The sequence below is a fragment of the Cricetulus griseus genome (genome assembly GCF_003668045.3).
Source record: "Cricetulus griseus strain 17A/GY chromosome 1 unlocalized genomic scaffold, alternate assembly CriGri-PICRH-1.0 chr1_1, whole genome shotgun sequence".
NCBI lineage: Eukaryota > Metazoa > Chordata > Mammalia > Rodentia > Cricetidae > Cricetulus > Cricetulus griseus.
This window is the reverse complement of record NW_023276807.1, coordinates 80,474,936-80,495,538: the sequence shown is the minus strand read 5'-3', so window position 1 is coordinate 80,495,538 and position 20,603 is coordinate 80,474,936. Positions and strand designations below refer to the sequence as shown.

The 20,603-nt window shown below is 39.2% G+C and overlaps 1 protein-coding gene across 2 annotated transcripts in view; it reads right to left on the bottom strand.

Moving 5' to 3' along the window:
- Vrk2 (VRK serine/threonine kinase 2) overlaps positions 1-20,603 on the bottom strand; it is a 107,838-nt gene that overhangs the window by 21,007 nt on the left and 66,228 nt on the right. For both annotated transcript variants that reach the window (XM_027387991.2, XM_027387992.2), the window contains exons 8-9: positions 10,059-10,191; positions 1,133-1,253 (exon numbers count right to left, since the gene is read on the bottom strand). In XM_027387991.2, the coding sequence (XP_027243792.1) occupies positions 1,133-1,253; positions 10,059-10,191 (254 nt within the window). The remainder of the gene's footprint in view (positions 1-1,132; positions 1,254-10,058; positions 10,192-20,603) is intronic.

Sequence of the window (20,603 nt, the reverse complement as noted above, 5' to 3'; positions counted from 1 at the left end):
TACAAACTGAGCTGACACACAGGAGTGTTGATACCTATGAGTTGACTTGGCCAGAAGTGCAGAGCATGTCAGTTACCCAAAGACAGAAACGGATAAAACTCATTAGAGTCCCAACTCTTAACTTATACAAACATGTCAGGGACTAGTGTACTCAAGATTCCAAGTGCAACTATTGCATATGTCAGCTAGCAAACATCTGTCACTTCCAACCTTTAGTCGAAACTTTCTATCTTGAGCACCGATCCTACAATGAATCCAAGTTTGGTGATGTAAATCTCTAATCCCAACACTTGGGAGGCTGTGGCAGGAAGATCACGTGTCTGAGAGCACCTTGGACTATAGAGTGAGAGCCAGTTTAAAAAATTTTTGAATTCATATGATTGACTTATATGGCTGAGCAGCTGCCCCTCCATGTCCATTTTCATTGTTGTCCTAAAACTCCACTCTCTAGGTACAAAAGTCTCTCTGTGGATAACTATCTCAGCCTATCCTAGTATGTGAGGAAAAGCCACTCAGTGCCTGGGACTCAGCTGTAAAACACAAACACTTTTCTAAAACTGACCTCCTTATGCTAACAGAGTCGAGGTAAAAACTTGGAATGTAGAATATTAGAAAAGAACTACAAGAGGATTTCATATAAGTAGCTCAGGTAAATGTTTTGTTTCTACCTCAAGAAGCAAAACATGTGCCTTCTGGGGCAGGACTGTGGGTATGCTGTCATCTCCTGAGAAATGCAAGCCAAGCTCTTACTGGTGCCTCACCCTGCTTCTCTGCACAGCTGCTATCGGTCACACCAAGTACAGACTATTTCCATAGCCAGGTCCCACACTAATTTGAAAACAGTCCATCTTCTAAACACCATCACCTAGGATCTAAGTGCTGGGAAATAGCATGCCCAGAAAGAGATATTTTATTTTATATTTGCACTATAAAATTATCTATACTTTATAATTTAAAATCTTAAAGGATTTTATGTCTGTTCCTGATTTTGTTTTTTTAAACAATAGCTTTCAAACTAATGATATTTGTGTTGTCATGGTGGCCAAGGAGCAATTTTGTCTGGCATGCCCACTCCCCTCCATGGTCTCTTAGTCCTGATGCATAAAGGGATGGAATATTTGAGAATCCCTACTTGGTTTTAGCAGTCTGGACAGCCAAAGGGTCCTCAAGGTTTGTGTCCCAAGGCAGCTTCCCACATAGCCAGCGCAGCATGCAGTAACCAAGGATCTCAACGTCGCTTCTTCTGGAAGGGGCTACAGACAGGGAAGGATAAGAAAGTTCGTGAGAAATAGACAAATCTTTGAGTGAGCTCCCATTGATGAAATATGAAAAAGCCAAATGGCAAAGTGTTATGTTTACTCAGCTGGAGTGAAGTTAACTGCCTGGTCCTTTGGCCTCAGTCCACAGACAAGCAGGACTTGCGGCTGAAGTAAGGGTCAACTTCCTCACCTCCTCCAACTTCATCTTTCCTTAGTCTAGCCTGTCATATGAACTTGATCCCATGGCCTCTGACATGATCCAGACAACCCATAACCCAGCACCAACACTTTCTCAAAGAGCCAAGCAGTAAAACAAAGAAATAAATGTCTGCAGCTAAATTGCTAACACATGTTCCAGGAAGTCCATGGGGTCTGCCTCGGTCATGCAGAGACCCTCTGAGTGCAGACTAAACACTAAAGGCCTTTCCTAGTCTGTCACACTAGTGGTTGCATTTGAAGTCAGAAGAATATGACAAAACTGCCATCTAGTGTGCAGTCTTTAAAAGCAGGCCCATGAAGATGTTCAGTTAAGTGGAAGGGCAGCAACTGTGGGCACCCAGCTCCAAAGGGTACACACATCACCTCTAGACAGAGGAAGCTCCCCTTGAAAATACTAGCCTTGAATCTGAAGGAAAAAACCACAAGCGAGGTAAGCACAGAGGGAACATGGTGCAGACAATGTGGTGGGAAGAATATTCTGAAGGTAAAACTTTTAAAACACACTGAAAGAGCATGCTCAGACGTTGGCAAATATCATGCATATCAAACTCTAAATGCTGTGGACTCAAGTTGACACCTTTCCTCAAGTACCTTATATCAAAAGACAATGAGACCTAAGAATTGTTAAATACAACTGACACTTGTGAATAAGTCACTCACTAAACTAGTAACTAGCACACTTAGTGAATACTCATAAAATAAAATCATATTATAAGCATTTCAAGCTATTATAAAAACAGTAATCTGGTATTTATATTTATTCTACTACTAGAATGTCCATCTGTGTAGGGATATATAATATCCTGAGCAATATGTGGCTGTTAAAGCTGTTGTAAACAGGTATCCTATTTCATTGTCCTTCATTAAATAAACTCTGAGAAGTCAAGTCACAGAGTGAATGAAATAGGTATTTGGTAATTTATGAATCCACCCACTGAGAACAATGGTGCCACCACATTGTAGCTACTCTGGGTCACCATATATAAGTTGTTATAAAAGCAGAGTGCACAATTACTCCTACATACTGCTATTTGAGTGCTGGGTTATTAAAGCCCATTCAATCCAGAAGAAGGCCAGGCCCAAGGGTGCTATTTCTTTTCTGCACAGACTTCAACAATGTCCTAATACAGGACTTGGCTCTAGTACTAAAATAGAAACACAGACTCTAGCACACTGCTCCGAAATGATTTCCTTGGTGATAAATTTCCTATTAATAATAGAATGGTTCCATGTGTACAGATGTATACACAAGTCTCTTTCATGACAGGAATTCCCAATTACTATCAATTAAAAAATTCACATCCTTTAATATTCAAAACATGACATTCTGACACTTGTTTGGAGGATACCAGCTATACACGAAAGGAGGAGAAAGAAGCAACATGGATTAATGTGGAATGAACCTTCCCATGACTCCAGCCACCCTCCACCTGAGGGTCTGATAGAAAGTTGCAAATACTGACAAGTCATTTAGATTTCTGAAACCAATATTTCACGAACTCGTCTTCATGTAAAATAGGCTTTTGAGAGTTGAGTTCACTTCAGTATTATCTAATTAAATATATTATCAAATTTTTAATCTTTCACTATATGCACTATGTTAGTGGGTGAGGTTAAGCAAACATTTAATACTTCTCACTAAGTCCTACAAAAATACTTATAATGCTAATGAGAACGATTATGTTTTCATAGCCTAACAAGTATGACAAAAGCATCAAAAATGTTTCTGAGTCTGTCTCTCTGATTGAAAATCGATCCCAGAGATACAGAATGCTTGACTTGTTTTAGGGAAATCAAAGTCTTTCGATCTACAATTATCATGTCCACTTTCTGACTACTGTACAAAGAGGAGTAACTTAAAATCAATAGTTCAGAAGATACGACCACTTGCTACTGTGATAGAGGACCCAGGCTTGGTTCCCAGCATCTATATGGCTGCTCACAAACATCTGTAATTCCAGTTCCAGGTGGTCTAGCACCATCTTCTGGCAGCAGCAGGCACAAGGCAAGCGCATGGTGCACATACATGCCTTTGGGTAAAACACTCATTTACATGAAATAAAAAAATAAGTGTCTGAAAATATTTTTAACCTTGAAACTGATTGTTTCATTACTTATTTTCCAAATCTACTAGAAAAAGCTAACTGAAGCAAGAAATGGAAAGACTTCCAGATTAGGAATCCCTACAGCAGGGGTGAGTCCCAGCCCCACCTCCCTACAGCAGGGGTGAGTTCTAGCCCCACCTCTTCCATGCTGAGCTCTACAGTCCAATGTTCAGATAGTCTACCATCTTCAATACACTGGATTCATTTAGAGACACAAAATATTGTGGTTTGTTCCCTCTTGAAAACATGTTTGCACAATTCACTGTACTAAATAAGGTTCTCAGATACATTTCACAACCAATATTGCAATTATTTGTAGGTCTTCATACAGACATATAACAACTCAGACTTTTACTTTCTGTTGAAAATTTTGTTATCAAGAGTTTTCCTCTAAACTTTCTTCCATTAGTTTCCAAATACTATTTAGCATCTAATTTTATTGTGCTTACTAGCACAGAGTAAGGAAAATTACTCTTTTCACTGAGCGTGTGTTGTTCGAAATTGTTCAACATTTCAAAATGATAAAGTAATGCCAAGCATAACAATAATACAAAAATAGGCACAGGTGGGGACTCAACTTCTAGTTCAGAAAAAAACAGATTCCAGAAATAGCTGATGACACTAGAAGCGAAAATTAAAATAAAAGAACGTATATGATTTATGGAGAGCAGTTACTGTACACACAGTGTAGTGCTGTGTGATTACGTTTTAATCATTCCAGCAGTGTCAGTATTACTAATCATATTGGCACATTAAAAAAACAGAGGCTTAAAAGGTTAAACAACCTGCTTCATATTAGAGAGCAAAAAGTGTCAGAGCAACACTGAAGCTACATCGTTGAGAATGAAGAGGGCACATGCTCAGGCTGATGGCCGCCTCCATCATCAGCTTTACAGTCATTCAAAAGACATTATTTCACGTCTTTTAGTTATGGAGAGAGCTATATGATGCCAGCATTTCGACTTACAACACAGAAAGACACAATACAACGGTACTTGCTTGTACAATAAATAAGAGGCAGATTCCTCTCTTTGCTGGATCACTGACAAAATTCTCCTTGCGACCAGACCATCCTTCCTAGAAAGCTCCCTCCACATCACCCCATTAAGATAAAAGGGCCTTTATTAAAAATATTTATTTATAAAGTAGCAATGGTCCATCTAAGCTGATATAAGATCAACAGAAAGGTCACACTAAAGACATAGTCTGCACTCTAAACATAAACCAGGGTGAGTAACTGGACCAACTCACCAAAGGTAAAGAACGAAGAATAGGAAAATGTTTTAACTCCATATTTGTTTGTCAGTGTAGGTATGCTTTCTATTTGTTTCATTCCTCATATACTATGGAGGTGAAGAAGACACAGGATTTGGTAGGAAACAAAGCAAACATGAAAACACTTGTTTCCAGTAGACAAGATGTAAATGTCTAGAAGTGGTCGGAAATTATGAAAAAGTAGAAATGTTTGAACAAGAGGCTCACCTGAAACGGGAGGGGGGGTGCTATGACTGATGGCAGGAAAACTGTATATTTTATTCTTAGGTTTCCAACTGTGTTATAGAATATTTTGTCAACTCAGATGTACAAAGAGCAAGAAACTATTCCGGTGGCTCCTGTTATAGTTTGAGTATGACATGTCCACCATAGAATTGTGTAGTGGGGCTTAGTGGCAGACTGTGGGGCTTCTGGCATGTGTAGGAGGGGTGAACCCTGAGGGTTTTACTCCTCTGATGATTTAATAATACACTGGCAGTACTGGAAGTGGGAAGGAGTGGGGAGCAGGCTAACTGAAGCAAACAGTCCCTGGGGGCTTGGTCCTGGAGGCTGTGCCATTTACTCATCCTTTCTCTGCTCCCTCTTTTCTGCTCAGTGTTTGCCATGCTGAAGTGCCTGCTCCATGTGACCCCACTTCCTGCCCCACATCACCCCACCCCACGGCCATGATGTGTGCCTTCATAATGCATCCAGCGCCAGGCAGCCTAAGACCACGGAGTAGAACATTTAAGTCTGTGAACTAACACAACTCTGTCCTCTACAGAATTATTTCTCACAAAACAAAGTCTGACCAATATACTACCACTTATAATTTCAAAGGGGTAGTAGCAGAGTGAAATGCAAAGTATCATGTTTCAAATAAAGGGAAACCTAGTATCTGGGTTTTGCTTTTCTCTTTTTAGTACCTTTTATATCCCAATCTGTGTGTGTGTGTGTGTGTGTGTGTGTGTGTGTGTGTGTGTGTGTGTGTGTGTGTGTGTGTATGTGTGTGTGTGTGGTGTGCCTGATTACCTTTTCATTTTAGGCACTGGGCATTATATGTTCCTAACCAAAGAGTTCAAAGAAAAAGTCAAGAAATATGACCTAAAATATAAATGTAAAAGGGGCACACAAATGAGATGGCTCAGTGAATAAAGATGCTTGCCACTAAGTTTGAGGACCTTACATTGTCCCCTGGTATCCACATGGTAGAGGAAAGAATAAAATCCCACGAGCTGTCCTCTGACTTCTATATGTGTACCACAGTACCCAACCCACCAAAATAAATGTAATAAAAAAACAAATGTAAAACAAAAGGCCAAATGTCACATAGATGCAATGCCTTCCTTGTCTTTAAATGTTGGCCAAAGGCTATACACAGCATTCAATTTTACATAACAAGAAGAAATTAACACTATAGTTTCCTTACTCCTTGGGAAATACTTAACCATATTTAATGGTATCGCTTAATATCCTATAATAGAAAAAGGTGTTTGCTCTTTCAACTTTGTTGTAGAATATAAGCTGTGTCACCGGTGCCATCCCCCAGTTTAGTAGCATGAAAACACATTCTCAGTTTCCTCCACATATATATTGTAAGTTAGAGTTCCAAAAGGAAATGAAAACATGCAAGAAGCAACACAAGACTTGGATCCCTTGTGCTGCAGCACATGGCAAAAAAATGTTAAAGTATGCAATGTATTTTTCTTTGACATTGGATATATTATATAAACAAATAGACACTTAAAATGCAATTTAGATATCATATTTTATGGTCATCAATGATGTCAGATTAAAACAGGTATTATATACCCAGTGCCCAGGTCTGAAGTGTTTAACAAAGCTCTGTCTGTTCAATGCAGTATGTCTCTAGAGAAATTAGGTATTGACTGCATGCCTCAGTGAGTAGAAAAATCTACAAAAATCCATATCACTCATTGATCCAAATATTGTTTCTTAACATTACTAAGAATGCAACAAATTTTAAAACAGTGTATTTGACACACATATAATTCTCTTTAATTATCTTGCAACAAGAACAAAGTATGTCAGTGCTCGTACATGCTAGTTTTTATGGAGAAAATATTAATAATGAAGAACTATGCCCAACATCCTTACTCTGGTTTTATACTGATGCAGTAAGTCAGCTGCAGAAACTTCCCTCAGGTTACACAGAGTCCTGAGTTTGGAAGAACAACTGCCATGTTTAAATGTCATGCCATCCACAGCATTTCCAGGAATCACCATCTTGCCATTTGTCCTTTTGTCCTTCCATCTCATCTCAGTGTGTCCTTCTGCCCAGCTTTTGGTTTAGTGAGCTACCTTGTAGAAACCTGGTCTTTTCTTTTCTTCCCTGTACATGACTATGAATTAGAAACATGTAGATAAGAGGACTAAATGGCACCTTAGACAAATTCCTTGAAAACTTGGCTATGTTCTCAGTGTCTAGATAACAATAAGGAGAATACTCAAGGTCAGAAGACAGTGTGCTATGGGGGAACAGGCCGCGTGCTTGTCTATAGAGAGGCACACTTGCTGTACAAGAAACACTCTGACAACCACAGGTTGTTTCACAGTGATAACTCTTCCTGATTCTTGCTGCTTTCTTTTGCATTGTTTTCTCCCCTGGACTGGAATAGGAAAAGATTTTTCTGATATTAAATCATACATTGACTGTACTAATAGTTAACATGAATATTTATGAGTCTGATTTTCCCAACTTACATGTAGAATTTGATCCTTTTTATTCTGGGTTCTAAATATAGTTAAATGATTAGTTCATTTCTAACAAAATTCTGAGCTGAAATGCTTAATTCGTAAAATTTAATGAAAAGTATTAGGCACAAACACTGTTCAAACACAGTGAGAATATCCAATCTTCCATTGTTTTTAATCAGAACAAATACACATGTATTTAGCATATATGTTCATATACATAGTTATATGTGGGCATACATACATTTGCAAAATACATGAAAGGAATCCACTATTTTGTAGGAAAGCTGAGCCATTTGTTGTTAAATATACACTCAATTAAGCCCAAGACCACAGACTTCCCTGAAAATCTCTTTCCTGAACATTCTTTGAGATGCAGCACCATATCCATGATGACACTCAGCACAGTCTTCTTCCCAAGACCCAGAGTGGGGAAATCTACCCAGTGTCTTAATCAGTGCATACTATGATCAGGAGGGGGAAGAAGTTTAAGTTGAGTACTGAATAGACATTGGATTACATACTTCATGAAGACAGCATAAAAACAATACTATGGAGAATTAACTAAAAAAGACTTTCAGAAATACTGCTGTCCGACCTTTGGTCAAAACAACACATGACTACTCTTATTCATCCTACAGTTAAACAGAGTCTTCAGCTGCATAAGCATCAGAACATACATTAGCAACAGTGCATAAGAATCTGTGTGGTCCATTTCCAGGCACAACACCAGGTAAGGAGTACTTTCATGTCTGAAAATTCTGTTCGATATCACAAAGTAAGTCTGGCAAATGTTCTTTGGCTCATTGAGAGAGAGAACTTAAAGTCAGAATGTACCACTATGTGAGCTGGAAATGACACAGTGGTTAAGAGATGCTCTTGCAGAGGACATAGGCTCAGTTCCTAGCACCCACAGCATGGCTCACAGCCATTGAGACCTCCAGTTCCAGGGAATCCAAGTCCCTTTTCTGACCTTGCTTGGTATGCACCTGGTACATGTAGATACACACAAGCCAAACACTCATATACATAAAATAAATCTAAATAAATTGTTTTAAAAAGCATCACTATCAATCAGCACTTTATTTCCCTATTTCCTAAATTAATCAAAGCCATGTCACATTTCACCTTCAAGTGTTAACTACATCATTAACAATGTAAAGGATGAAAAATTACACAGCACTGATCATTACTTTTCTAAGAAAACCAGACTTGGCAAAGACATGTTCTGATTTCTTTCCCTGTGTTCCAGAGTATAAAAACTGATTTTCAGTACAGAAACCGTCCAGTAACAATCTTCCTAGGAAGAAGGTGGCACACAATCAACACACTGGCTCCACCTTCTTGACGGCCTTCCTTAAAAGACTATGGGTTTTAATTGCTCTGGAAATGATCAGCACCCTCTGCATTACATGGTCAATGGTCCTTTTAATAGAAAAGACAATAATATACAGTTGTTTGCACCAAGTAAAACTCGTTAGAAAGTATTAGTTTAGGGTAACAGCCCAACAGCCATTCCCAGCGCAGAATGTCTGTCTAGCTGATGCTCAGTGAAGATGTATCTCTTTCAGAGCTGTTTAAAAATTATGTTTGCTTTACCATGTCTGACAACACTTTTATAAACAAAGTTTGCAGAGAATATAATTTTGAAAGCCAAAGTTTTTTAATAATCACCATTTTTTTCACTAGCATAACATTAGAATTGACTTTTTGTCTTGCTGACAGAGCAACTAAGAAAGTACAGTTGCACTGAGCATATTGATTGTGAGAGAAGCAGCCATCAGTGGGACTCAGCACCATATATTTTCAATATTGACCTCCTACTTCCTTTTCCATGGCTTTCTGGGTCGGCTATTGGATTTGGACTGCAGAGTAATAAACAGCTAAGGTTTAATTAATGGTAAATGAATACAAGACATAGGTTATGACTTTAACTAATTAGGGAATTGTTGAATTAAGTCTGCCTTGGAATGCAAGGCAGTACAATCAATATCCAATAAAAGGGCTATGTATGTAATTTACCTGCAAATGTGTTTCCAATACCATCAAAGTGAGTTTAAATAAGTAAGATCTATGAAAGGCGACTGGGAGAAATTTCCCAAGTTAACACTTTGGGGGTTCAGAAGATGCTGCTGCTGTGGAAAGATCTCTTTCAAGGCTCTGAGAAGGACACAGTGCTAACAGGATAGCACATGAGGGCCACTGATTCTGCTGTCCCCCAGTACCACCCAGCAGCCTCACACACAGACCTGTGACTTGTCAGCCTAATGAAGGTCGTCAGGCTTTGCTGCTTTCTTGAGAGCCATAGTCTCTGTCCAGTCACATGGTTTCTGGTTTCTGTCAGACATTCACTAGGATAACAGCAATTCACTACTTTCCACAAAAATCTCACCAGAGTGCTTACCCTTCAGCCTGACCATGCAACATTCATCTCATGTAACTTCAGCATGTTCAACACAATCATTCTTCTGAGATTAAAAATGTGAACAGGAAAAGAGAGACTTACCTACTCCTTTGTGGGCATCCAAACTTGTAAACTCTATCGTTCCATTATGGCCCTTCCTGGGATTTTCCTGATACTGTTTATGGTTCCCATTGGGACAGTATCTGTAGGAAAGTCCATAGTCTGCAAGATAAACCTGGAAGAGATGGAGAGGCCAATGAGTAATGTCCTCTGAAAATATGACCTTTACAATTGAGTCTTTAGAAACCTGTAAGTTGTAGGTGAGAGAGATGGGTCAGTGGGTAAAGATACTTACCACAAAGCCTAAAGTCCTGATTCAGTATCTGGGACCACATGGTGGGAGGACAGAACCAAGTCCTCTGACGTCCTAACTTCCACACATGCACTGTGGTACAAGCACACACACACACACACACACACACACACACACACACACACACAAACACACACACCACAAAATAATAAATGAATTACAAGTTTTAAAAGGAACTTGAAAGTGAAACCTCAGACCTCAGATCAAAGTTCCACTAAACCAAATAATGGATAAAATATGTACTAGGAACCAAGACAACCAACTTTCTAACTTAAATCCTTGCTGCATTATAGGTCAGACTCAACTTTATTCCTAAGTGCCTTCTCCTCAAGTAGACAACTAAATGCACTTTTTCATCTGATGTCACATAGGTTACGAGGTTCTGCCTTTTAAAAAACCCTTTCCTGAAACTGTGTTAAGTACAGAAGGCAGAGCAGATGCAAGCAATGTTCTTAGTGTTTGAACATGTTACGTCTCTACTGGTAGGAAGTTTAAACAGTGAGCAGACTGTCAGGGGAGTAACTCAAACAAAACAGCAAAATAAAAAGTCCACCCCCAAACCCTCATCAATTGCTTGTGGTTAACAATGGAGGATCAAGGGATATCTGCTGGACTTTCAGGGACCCAGCTCATCATCACTGCCATTCGTGGAAGCCACTCATACTCTGAGCAGGCTCTCCAAACAGAAACTGGAACTGTTAGAATCAGGGAATAATTCACAGACATTCCTTAGATTACTTGGGAGGGGGAAGTTGTTTTAAGGGCATATTACACCCCAAATGGAGAACTGTTTTGAAGACATGTTTCTGTGACATGGAGACGGAGAACATTCTAGAGGTCTCAAGTACATTTTATCATACCCACCATGCCTCACAAACAAGAGCAGTTTCAACTTAAGAACATATTGCTTCAGACATATTTGTTTAAAATTTAGGGATTTAGGCAATGTTTCAAAATGTAGCATCATGACAATAGAGTATCATAACCATGATTTAAAAATGTAAATCCTATTGAAAGAAAATTCAGTATTTAGATATTAGTTTCTTAAATGTTTCATTTTAGGATATATCAAATGGAAGATATTTGGGATTTCTAAACATAAGACACACAGCTTTCTTCAACTATTGAACAACATAAATTTGCTGAAGGATTAGAAACATGCATTTCCAAGTTTTCTCTCTCTCCCACCTCTGAGAAACTGATCTCTAGGTCCTGAATAGCTGGGTGCCTCAGATGAGGTGAGCAATCAGTTCTTGCCTTCGATATGTATCATGCACTCTTGCCTTTGTTTGTTTCAAGAACTAAATATACCTCATTTGCAAAGTAGATTCCTAAAGGATACAACACTGATGATTCAGCAAACAGCTTTATTTTAATACACCAGATAAATTTGCTATTTTTGTAAAAAACCAAGAAGCTTTTCACATACAATATTTGCTCAAAAAATAAGAGCTAAGTTTTTAAGGAGTAACACCATGCCTTGTTCAGCCATTGACCCAAGACAGCAAGAAATCCTACAGGTAGGTCATGATGCCCATTCTATTTATATGAATCTTGAAGTCAAATGAGTCAAAGAAAGGGAGCCAGAATCCTAAAGCAGCTCTTAGCTAGCATGCATTATCACTCTCACAGTCAAGTTAGGGACACTAAGTTGTCCCTAACTTGGGGACACTTCATTCAAGATGACTGTAATAGATATCTAAAGGTATCTAAAGAGAAGACTGGAAAGAAAGAGGCCACAGTACAAGACACAGGCTAAAGTGCTCATGCCTCTTAAATTATTATCCTGCACAGAGACTTCAAAACTTCACAGGGAAGTAACTTCTGGGTCCTCAGCAAAGACTGGCCAAACTGCTCCAGAAGAGAAAGACACTGGAGAAAGTCTGAATCTCAAAGGGTTTCACTTTCTCCTGTATACAATAAACAGTCAAAACATGTCTCTGGCTGCTTTGGCCATCAGCAAGCTCTGAGCCACAAGAGTATGCTCAGAATGTGAAGGGTGCAGGTTCGCCCTTAATATAAAGACAGAAGCTAACAGTTCAGTAGAGACACATTAATCAAATTTTAGTGAATGAATATTTCAGACCTAAGTGATTTAAATCATACAAGGTCACAGCCTCAAGTAGCATAGCCATCAGCAATGCTTCTGGAGTCTTAATAGAGTCATGCGAAGGAACCAAATTATCATGAGAAGGCATTGAACATAGACTAAAAGACTCAGCAAAATGAGAAAGTCTCTATCCACAAACCCTACCTTCACATGTACCTTTAAAAACGAATCCCTGTTTGGAATTTTACCAATTACTTTAGCCTGTATTTTTCTATAGCTTTTATGAGTACTGAACAGCTACTAAGGGAAAGATGCTGTGCTAGCCATTGACAGGAAGATGGTTTGCTAGGCACTGAAGGGAAGATTGTACTAGTTAATGAGGGGAAGACAGTGTGCTAGTCACTGAGGGGAAGATTGTGGTAGTCACTGAGAGGAACACTGTGCTAGTCACTGAGGGGAAGATTGTTGTAGTCACTGAGGGAAAGACTGTGCTAGTCACTGAGAAGAAGACTGTGCTAGTCACTGAGGGGAAGACTGTGCTAGTCACTGAGAAAGACTGTGCTAGTCACTGAGAGGAACATGTGTTAGTCACAGGGGAAGACTGTGCTAGTCACTGAGAGGAACATGTGCTAGTCACTGAGAGGAAGACTGAGCTAGTCACTGAAGAGAAGACAGTGTGCTAGTCACTGAGGGGCAAGTATAAAAACTAATAATAATAATAAAAAACACCAAACAAACAAGCAAACAAAGTTCTTGCTCCTAAGGAGTCAGTAAGGTGAAAGCCTCCAGAAAGCTGAAAGGCTCCAACTGTGTCATGGGAACTTGTCTGGCAGTTGGTAACCCAACCCCAGCCACACTAATTCTGGGCAGTCTCCACCCATGACTAACCCTGGAGAAGATGACACCATCATTTCTAGCCAACCATCATCTCTGATGGACAGTTCTGGGGCTGCTCCTTCCACATGCATCACATGGACATGACTCTCAGAAAACATTCCATCCCGTCTGCTTACTCCCTTTCATCTATCTCATCAGGTCCACATTTCATACCCCCATAAACTTCTTCAACTCCTCATCCTGTCTCAACATCTGCCTTCCTGAGAGCCTGACTTGACAGGTCAGGAAATCATAGCCTTGCTTCATAAATGAAATGAAATCCTCCTTTAGCATACCATAAAAACCACAGATTTCCTAGATGGAGCAAGCCCATCTCAAAATTCAGCTTCCTTTGGTAAGTAGTCTGTGTGTTCCCCACCCCATGTTCTCCAGCTCTATATGCTGTTAAGGCTTCACTCCTGGGCTCCTCTGCCACCTGATGCTCTCAGACTTTAAACTGCTCTGGTTTTCTAGTTTGGTGGGTGAAGCCACAGGTGATTAAAGAGCATCTGTGATGATTCTCCTGAAGCAGTTTGCACAGGACATGCTTTCCTCCTCACAGATAGGCTCCCCATGCTCTCCCCACCCCCACTCCTACCAAAGGCTGAACCACACTCACTCTTCCTGGCAAATCTCACCCTAGCGTGGAACAGCCCTTAAACCACAAGGCAATTTATTAGGATTCACTTGTGTCCGTGTGGGTTTCTACATTAACAATGTAGAAAAAACATTTATCTTTTCTTTGTATGTAAAAGTTAGACAGTCCCAGGGGAGGAGGCAGGACAAAATGGACACACTTTATGTCCTATTCTATAGCCTATTGTGAGATTTGGCCTGACAGCACACAGACAGAATGAACCAAATTAATTTCAACAGATCAGGGGTCAAAATAAGTTAGTGAGGATCACAAGCTTAAAAGAAAAATGCTTATTTTTTGGGTCCTAGCTATGTGAGAAAGGCCAGGACTTGCACTAGTCAAATCATTCTAATTTCCAGAAAAGGAATTTGTTTTAAGGCCGTTTTGGAGAATTGGGAAATGGGTGAATTAAGTTAGGTGTTCTGAGCAAAACAAACTTCCAGTGGCTGGGGAAGCTGGGATCCGAACTTCCCCCATCTGACCAGAAGCTGAGCTTTTCCCACTGGCTGCACACAGAAGGAAGGGAAAGGGCATGGCACATGGACAGATCTGGAGACACCAGCTCTGACTACAATCCACAGCCTGTTAAGTTTCTGATCATGAGATGCCTGCATCCATCCCAGAGACTCAGAAAAAAAGAAGCAACATTTGAGATGGGCCTTGGAATATATCAAAAAATCCCAGAGATGGAAACAAAGAAACAACGCAGGAAGGAAACCGGGAAGGGACTGGGTCAGTGCGAGCAGGCAGCAAACAGATCAGGGGAAGCAACAAAGCCAAAGGCCTGTAGTATTTTCAGGAGACTTTGAAGGCCAGAACACAGGCTATAGAAATGCTCTGGAAGAAGCAGCATTAGAAGCATTAGCAGCATGCGAAGAGGGAAAGAGAAACAGGAAGTGTAAGCAAAAGACAATGGGAGGCAGCCTAGGATAAGGAGTAGGACAGAGAGAGGAGGGCCAGAAGTTGTCATCATTCAAGGGAGGAGTCAGGAGGAATGCTGAATGCTGCAAAGGAAAAGGGTGTCAATGATCTGGGAGAGAGTGGAAGGAAGAAGAGGTTTGAAAAGAAAACAACCATTTCTGCATCAGAAGCAAAACCATTCAACTAGTAATGGACACCTCCATCCATCCAGCTTGGGAATCTGTCATCAGGGTAGGGCTGAGTGACTGCTGTAGTTATGCATGTCCTTCCTGTGAGGGTGAAATCTTCAAGCAGCGAGAAACTTTGAGTACACATGAACTATACTACCTCCGAAGAAAGTACAGCATTCAGTCCAGGGGACTCAAGGATGCACAGTGGAGAACACGAGCTCAGGAGTCAGACTCCACCCATCTGAGAGCAGCCCCATCTCATGCCTACCAGTATTCTAGACAAGTTACTTTGCTTCTTTGAACTTTGTTTTATCATCCAATAAGTAAGGACAGCATCTCCTTCAGAGTGGTACCGAGAGGATAAAATGATATAACACAGAAGTCTTAGGGCAGGATCTAGTACAGAGTAAGTACTTGGGAAATAACATCTACCCAGAACAGATGCCACATTTCATAAATAGGAACATTCACGGAGCAAAGTAAAGCAGGAAGTCTTTTATTGTCCTCACGGAAATCATAAAAACTAGTTTCTAGAGACCATGCCTGAGGGCTGTGGAAGATAACTATCCCACAGCCATCTCCTCAGTGCTGGTGGCTTGGGGGTTCCATTCCCTGTACATGGGTATCTCTGTGTCTTCACATCAGCTTCCCTCTATGCATGTCTTTCTCCAGAGTCTCCTCTTTTTATAAACCACAATCACACTGGGATAGGGCCCTCCCTAATGGCTTTATATTACTTTGACCCCTATTTTCAACTGAGGTCTCACTTTCACGTATTAGCGATGGAACATCATCTGTTTTTGATGGGATACATTCCATCCAAAGCAATTCCTACCATTTCCCTTTGCAAACATACCGACAGAGTTCTCTCTGTAAAAAACATGGACAGGACCAGTGAGATGGCTCAGTGAGTTAAGATACTTGCAGACAAGCTTTATGATCTGAGTTTGATTCCCAGAACCCACATGATGGAAAGAGAGAAAACACTCCCACAAGTTGTCCTCTGACCTACACATGCATGTTGTAACACATGCCCCACACCAAATAAATGAACAAACAAATACATAAATGTAATAAAATCGTTAAATAAAGAAAACACTCATAATTGCTAATAGAAATAGTAAAAGTCTTGGGTACAGCAGCTAGATCTCTCCCAATAGGAATTTAAGAAAAATACAATTAAACTTTATTAATATATCCCATTATACTAAAACCAGCTGTATATGACTAAAGATACATATTTTTCTTGAATACTACAGAATGCATTCGATTTCTCATTGCTTACTTATCATTTATTTATTGAGTGCTGAATATACCCCATGCCTTGTGCTACCTGTTAGAAGTCTATTGTCAATGAAACAAATTGCTAGTTTGCCTACCTACAAGACCAGATATTTGATAACCTGTTGCAAATGTCCAGTTACAGACCAGTAGTTTCTGAAACCAATCTTGTAGATCTGCAAGTCAGTTTCATCATGTTGTGACCATATGGGTCACAAAACAACTTTAAAAGGGAGAAACAGATTTGGGCTCTCAGTTTCAGAGGATTCATCTATGGTTGCCTGTAGTGAGGTTTGTTTGTGCTTTAACAAATAAAGTCTGTCTGAAGATCAGAGTGAGGAGCTAGCCACTAGCTAGCCATAGATGCCAGGTAGCACAGAAGGACCTAGATAGATGTCCTACAGATTCTTAAGAGACCACAGCCACAGGTCCAGATTATTACACCCAGGCAAATTTTCAATCACCATAAATGGACAAAACGAAACATTACATGAAAAAAAAATAAATTTAAGCAATATCTACCTAAAAATCCCACCCTATAGAGGTGGCAGAAAGAAAAATGCAAGTGAGAGGTTAACTACTTGTAAGAAAACACGGGGAATAAATAGCCAAGACCAGCAAAATCAAAAGAAGGGAAACACACACACACCACCAACATCAAAAATAACAGAAATCAACCATCATTGGTCATTGACATCTCTCAATATCAACTGTCTAAATTATCAAAAAAAAGACACAGACTAAGAGAAGAGATGTGAAACAAGGATCCATCCTTTTGCTGCATTCAACAGACAAACCTTAACATCAAAGATAGACATCTTTTCAGGGTAAAAGGATGGACAAAGATATTCCAAGAAAATGGACTATGAAGCAAGCTGATGCAGCCATTTTAAAATATAAAATATAGACTTCAAGCCAAAACTAATCATACCCATCAAAGGAAACATATCCAAGATGGCATTGTAATAATTAACATCTATGCACAAAATACAAGGACACCTAAGTTGTAAACAAAACAAAACAAAACACAAAAAACCTCTATTAAAGCTTAAATCACATATTGATCTTTACATTCTCATACTAAGAGACTTCAGTACCCCAGTCTCACCAACAGAGAGGTCATAAAAAAAAAGAAGAAGAAAAAAAAAAGTAGCCCTCCTATATAAAATTGAAAGACTGAGAAAGAAACCAGGGAAACAATACCTTTCATGATACATTAAAATAATACAAATTATCCAAGCCAAAATCAAACAAACAAACAAACAAACAAAAGACTTGTATGATAAAAAGTTCAGGACATTGAAGAAAGAAATTAAAGAAGATATCAGAAAATGGAAGGACTACCTGAAACACTAATCTAATTGATCTTTATCAATAAAAATTCAGTAGTCAAATACTGGGGTGAGAACCTGAAAGATCAGAGAACAGGGAGCAGCCCCCTGTTGCCTCCTACCTTTTCCATTCCTCCATCCAAAGGCCCCAGATCCTCTCTCTCAGTGCTGCCTTACCACTTCCTTTCTCCTCCCTGTCTACAGTCCTCCAAACCTCTATGGTCAACTAGTGGATAACTCCACTTTCTGAGTCCAAGCAAGTTTTATTTGTCAGAACACAATCAAAATATCAAATTTCCCCCTTTTGTGTAAATAAAAAATGAAGGTTTTAGCTAACATATTAAAACTATATACAATAAGTACCATAAATATATACAAATATATACAGGTTAGAATTACATTAACAATGTCTAATCCATTTGCATTTGACAAATTCAGGGAAAATATTACCCCATTTTGGTGAGTCCAAAATGTTATACATAATTCACTTTCTATCCTAACTTGCATTAACAACCTAAAACTCTTTTTATGCCTCTCAACCTTATATACTTTGCACTGCTTTTGTGAGTTTCTTTTCTGAATTTGTTAACAAGGATAACTACAACTATCTAGTCTTCAACTCTATCAAAGACTTGAGGAGGATGTATTTCCTGAGTAAACAGAAGTGCAGAGGAAACACCTTCCAAAACTAATAAATGACAGAGACAGCTGGCTACCTGGACAATCTTCTTCAGTCTACAGGCCTAGAATATCTTACAGACTTTTCTGTGAAACATGATTTTTGAAGGACTATTCTGCCTTGTCTTGGCAAAGTTTTAAATGCAGTCATTTTCTTTTGTGTCCTGCTTGTCCAATTTGGATAGCATACTGTCAGAAGTCTAGGCAAGGACCTTCCCATAATCATGGATCCATAGAATTAACATAATAAAGAAGGCCATCCTACCAAAAGTAACCTACATATTCAATGCAATCCCCATCAAATTCCCAACACAATTCTTCACAGATCTTGAAAGGACAACTATAAAATTTATATGGAAACACACACACACACACTTCAAAAAAACCCACAGACAACATAAGCAAGCAACAACAGAATAGCTAAACAATCCTAAATAATAAAAGAACTACTAGAGGTATCACCATCCTTGATTTCAAGTTGTACTACAAAACTACAGTAATAAAAATATCATGGTTTTGGTACAAAAAACAGATTTGTTGATCAATGGAATCAAACTGAAGACCAATACATAAAATCCACACATCTATGGGTACCTGATTTTTGATAAACAGTACAGAAATACACACGGGAAAAAAAAAAAGACAGCATCTTCAACAAGTGGTACTGGTTAAACTACATGCCTGCATTTGGAAAAATAAATAGATCCATAAGCAACAGCCTGCACAAAACTCAACTCCAAATGAATCAAAGACCTCAACATAAAATGACATAGACTTAATCTGAGAGAAGAGAAAATGAGGAATAGCATTGAACTCATTGTCACAAGAAAAGACTTTCTGACAAAATACCACTAGTTCAGGCTCTAAGATCAACAAATAATAAAGAAGAGCTCATGAAACTGAGAAACTTTGCATGTCAGAGGACACTGTCATTTGGACCAACTACACATCTGATAGAGGGCTAATATCTAAAATAAACAAAGAACTCAAGAAACTATATATCAAGAAAACAAATAACAATTTTAACAATGGGTACAGATCCGAACACAAAGTTCTCAAAAGAGGAAACACAAATGGCTGAGAAACATTTAAATAAATTCTCAACATCCCTAGTGAACAGGGATATGTAAGACAAAACTACTTTGAAATATCACCTTCCACCTGTCAGAATGGCTAAGATCAAGAAAACAAGTGACAGCTCATGCTGGCAAGGATGTAAAATAAAAGAAATACTCATCATTGCTGTTGGGAGTGTAAATTTGTACAGCCACTATGGAAAACAGAAAGGTGGCTCCTCAGAATGATGGAAATTGATCTACCTCAAGATCCAGCTATACCACATGTCTTAGTGAGTGTTTATTTCTGTGAAGAGACACTGTGACCACAGTAACTTTTATAAAAGAAAGCATTTAATTGGGTCTTACGTATAGTTTCAGAGGTCTAGTTCATTGTCTTCAGACAGGCAGCATGGCAGCAAGCAAACAGACATAGTACTAGATAAGTAGCTAGAGTTCTATATCAAGATTCACAGGCAGCAGGAAGAAGAGACACTGAGCCTGGCTTGGAATTTTGAAAACCTCAAAGCCAACATGGTGTGCTTTGCCTGTAATCCCAGCATTAGGGAGGCAGGGCAGGCAGATCTTGGTGAGTTTGAGGCCAACCTGGTCTACAGAATGAGTTCCAGGACAGCCAGGGCAACAGAGAGAAACCTCAAAGTCCACCTCCAGTGACCTACTTCCTCAAACAAGGTCATACCTCCTATCTTTTCAAATAGTGCCACTTCCAGATAACCAAGCATTGAAATCTTTTAGCCTATGGGGGGCATTCTCATTCAAACCACTACACCACTTAGAAATATATACAAAGGATACTTAATTCTACCACAAAGAATCTTGCTCAACTATGTTTATTGCTGCTCTATTCATAATAGTAAGAAACCAGAAACAACCTACATGTCCTTCAATGAAAGAATGGTAAGTAAATTAGTACATTTACAAAATGGAGTACTACCCAGCCCTTATAAAAAATGACACCATGAAATTTATAGGCAAATGGATGAAACTAGAAAAAATATCATCCTGAGGTATACCACACCCAGAAAAGCAAATGTGTTATGTATATGCTTATATGTGGATATTAGCTGTTAAGTCAATGATAACCAAGTTACAATCCATAGAACCAAAGAGGGAAGGTATAGAATAAAAGACTAGAGGGTACAGATAGATCTCCTTCATAAAGAGAGATAGAATAATTATGGATGGATGGTGGCCTAGAATGGGAGGATTGAGTGGACAGGGGAGAGAGGGTTGAGGAACAAAATATGGGAGAGA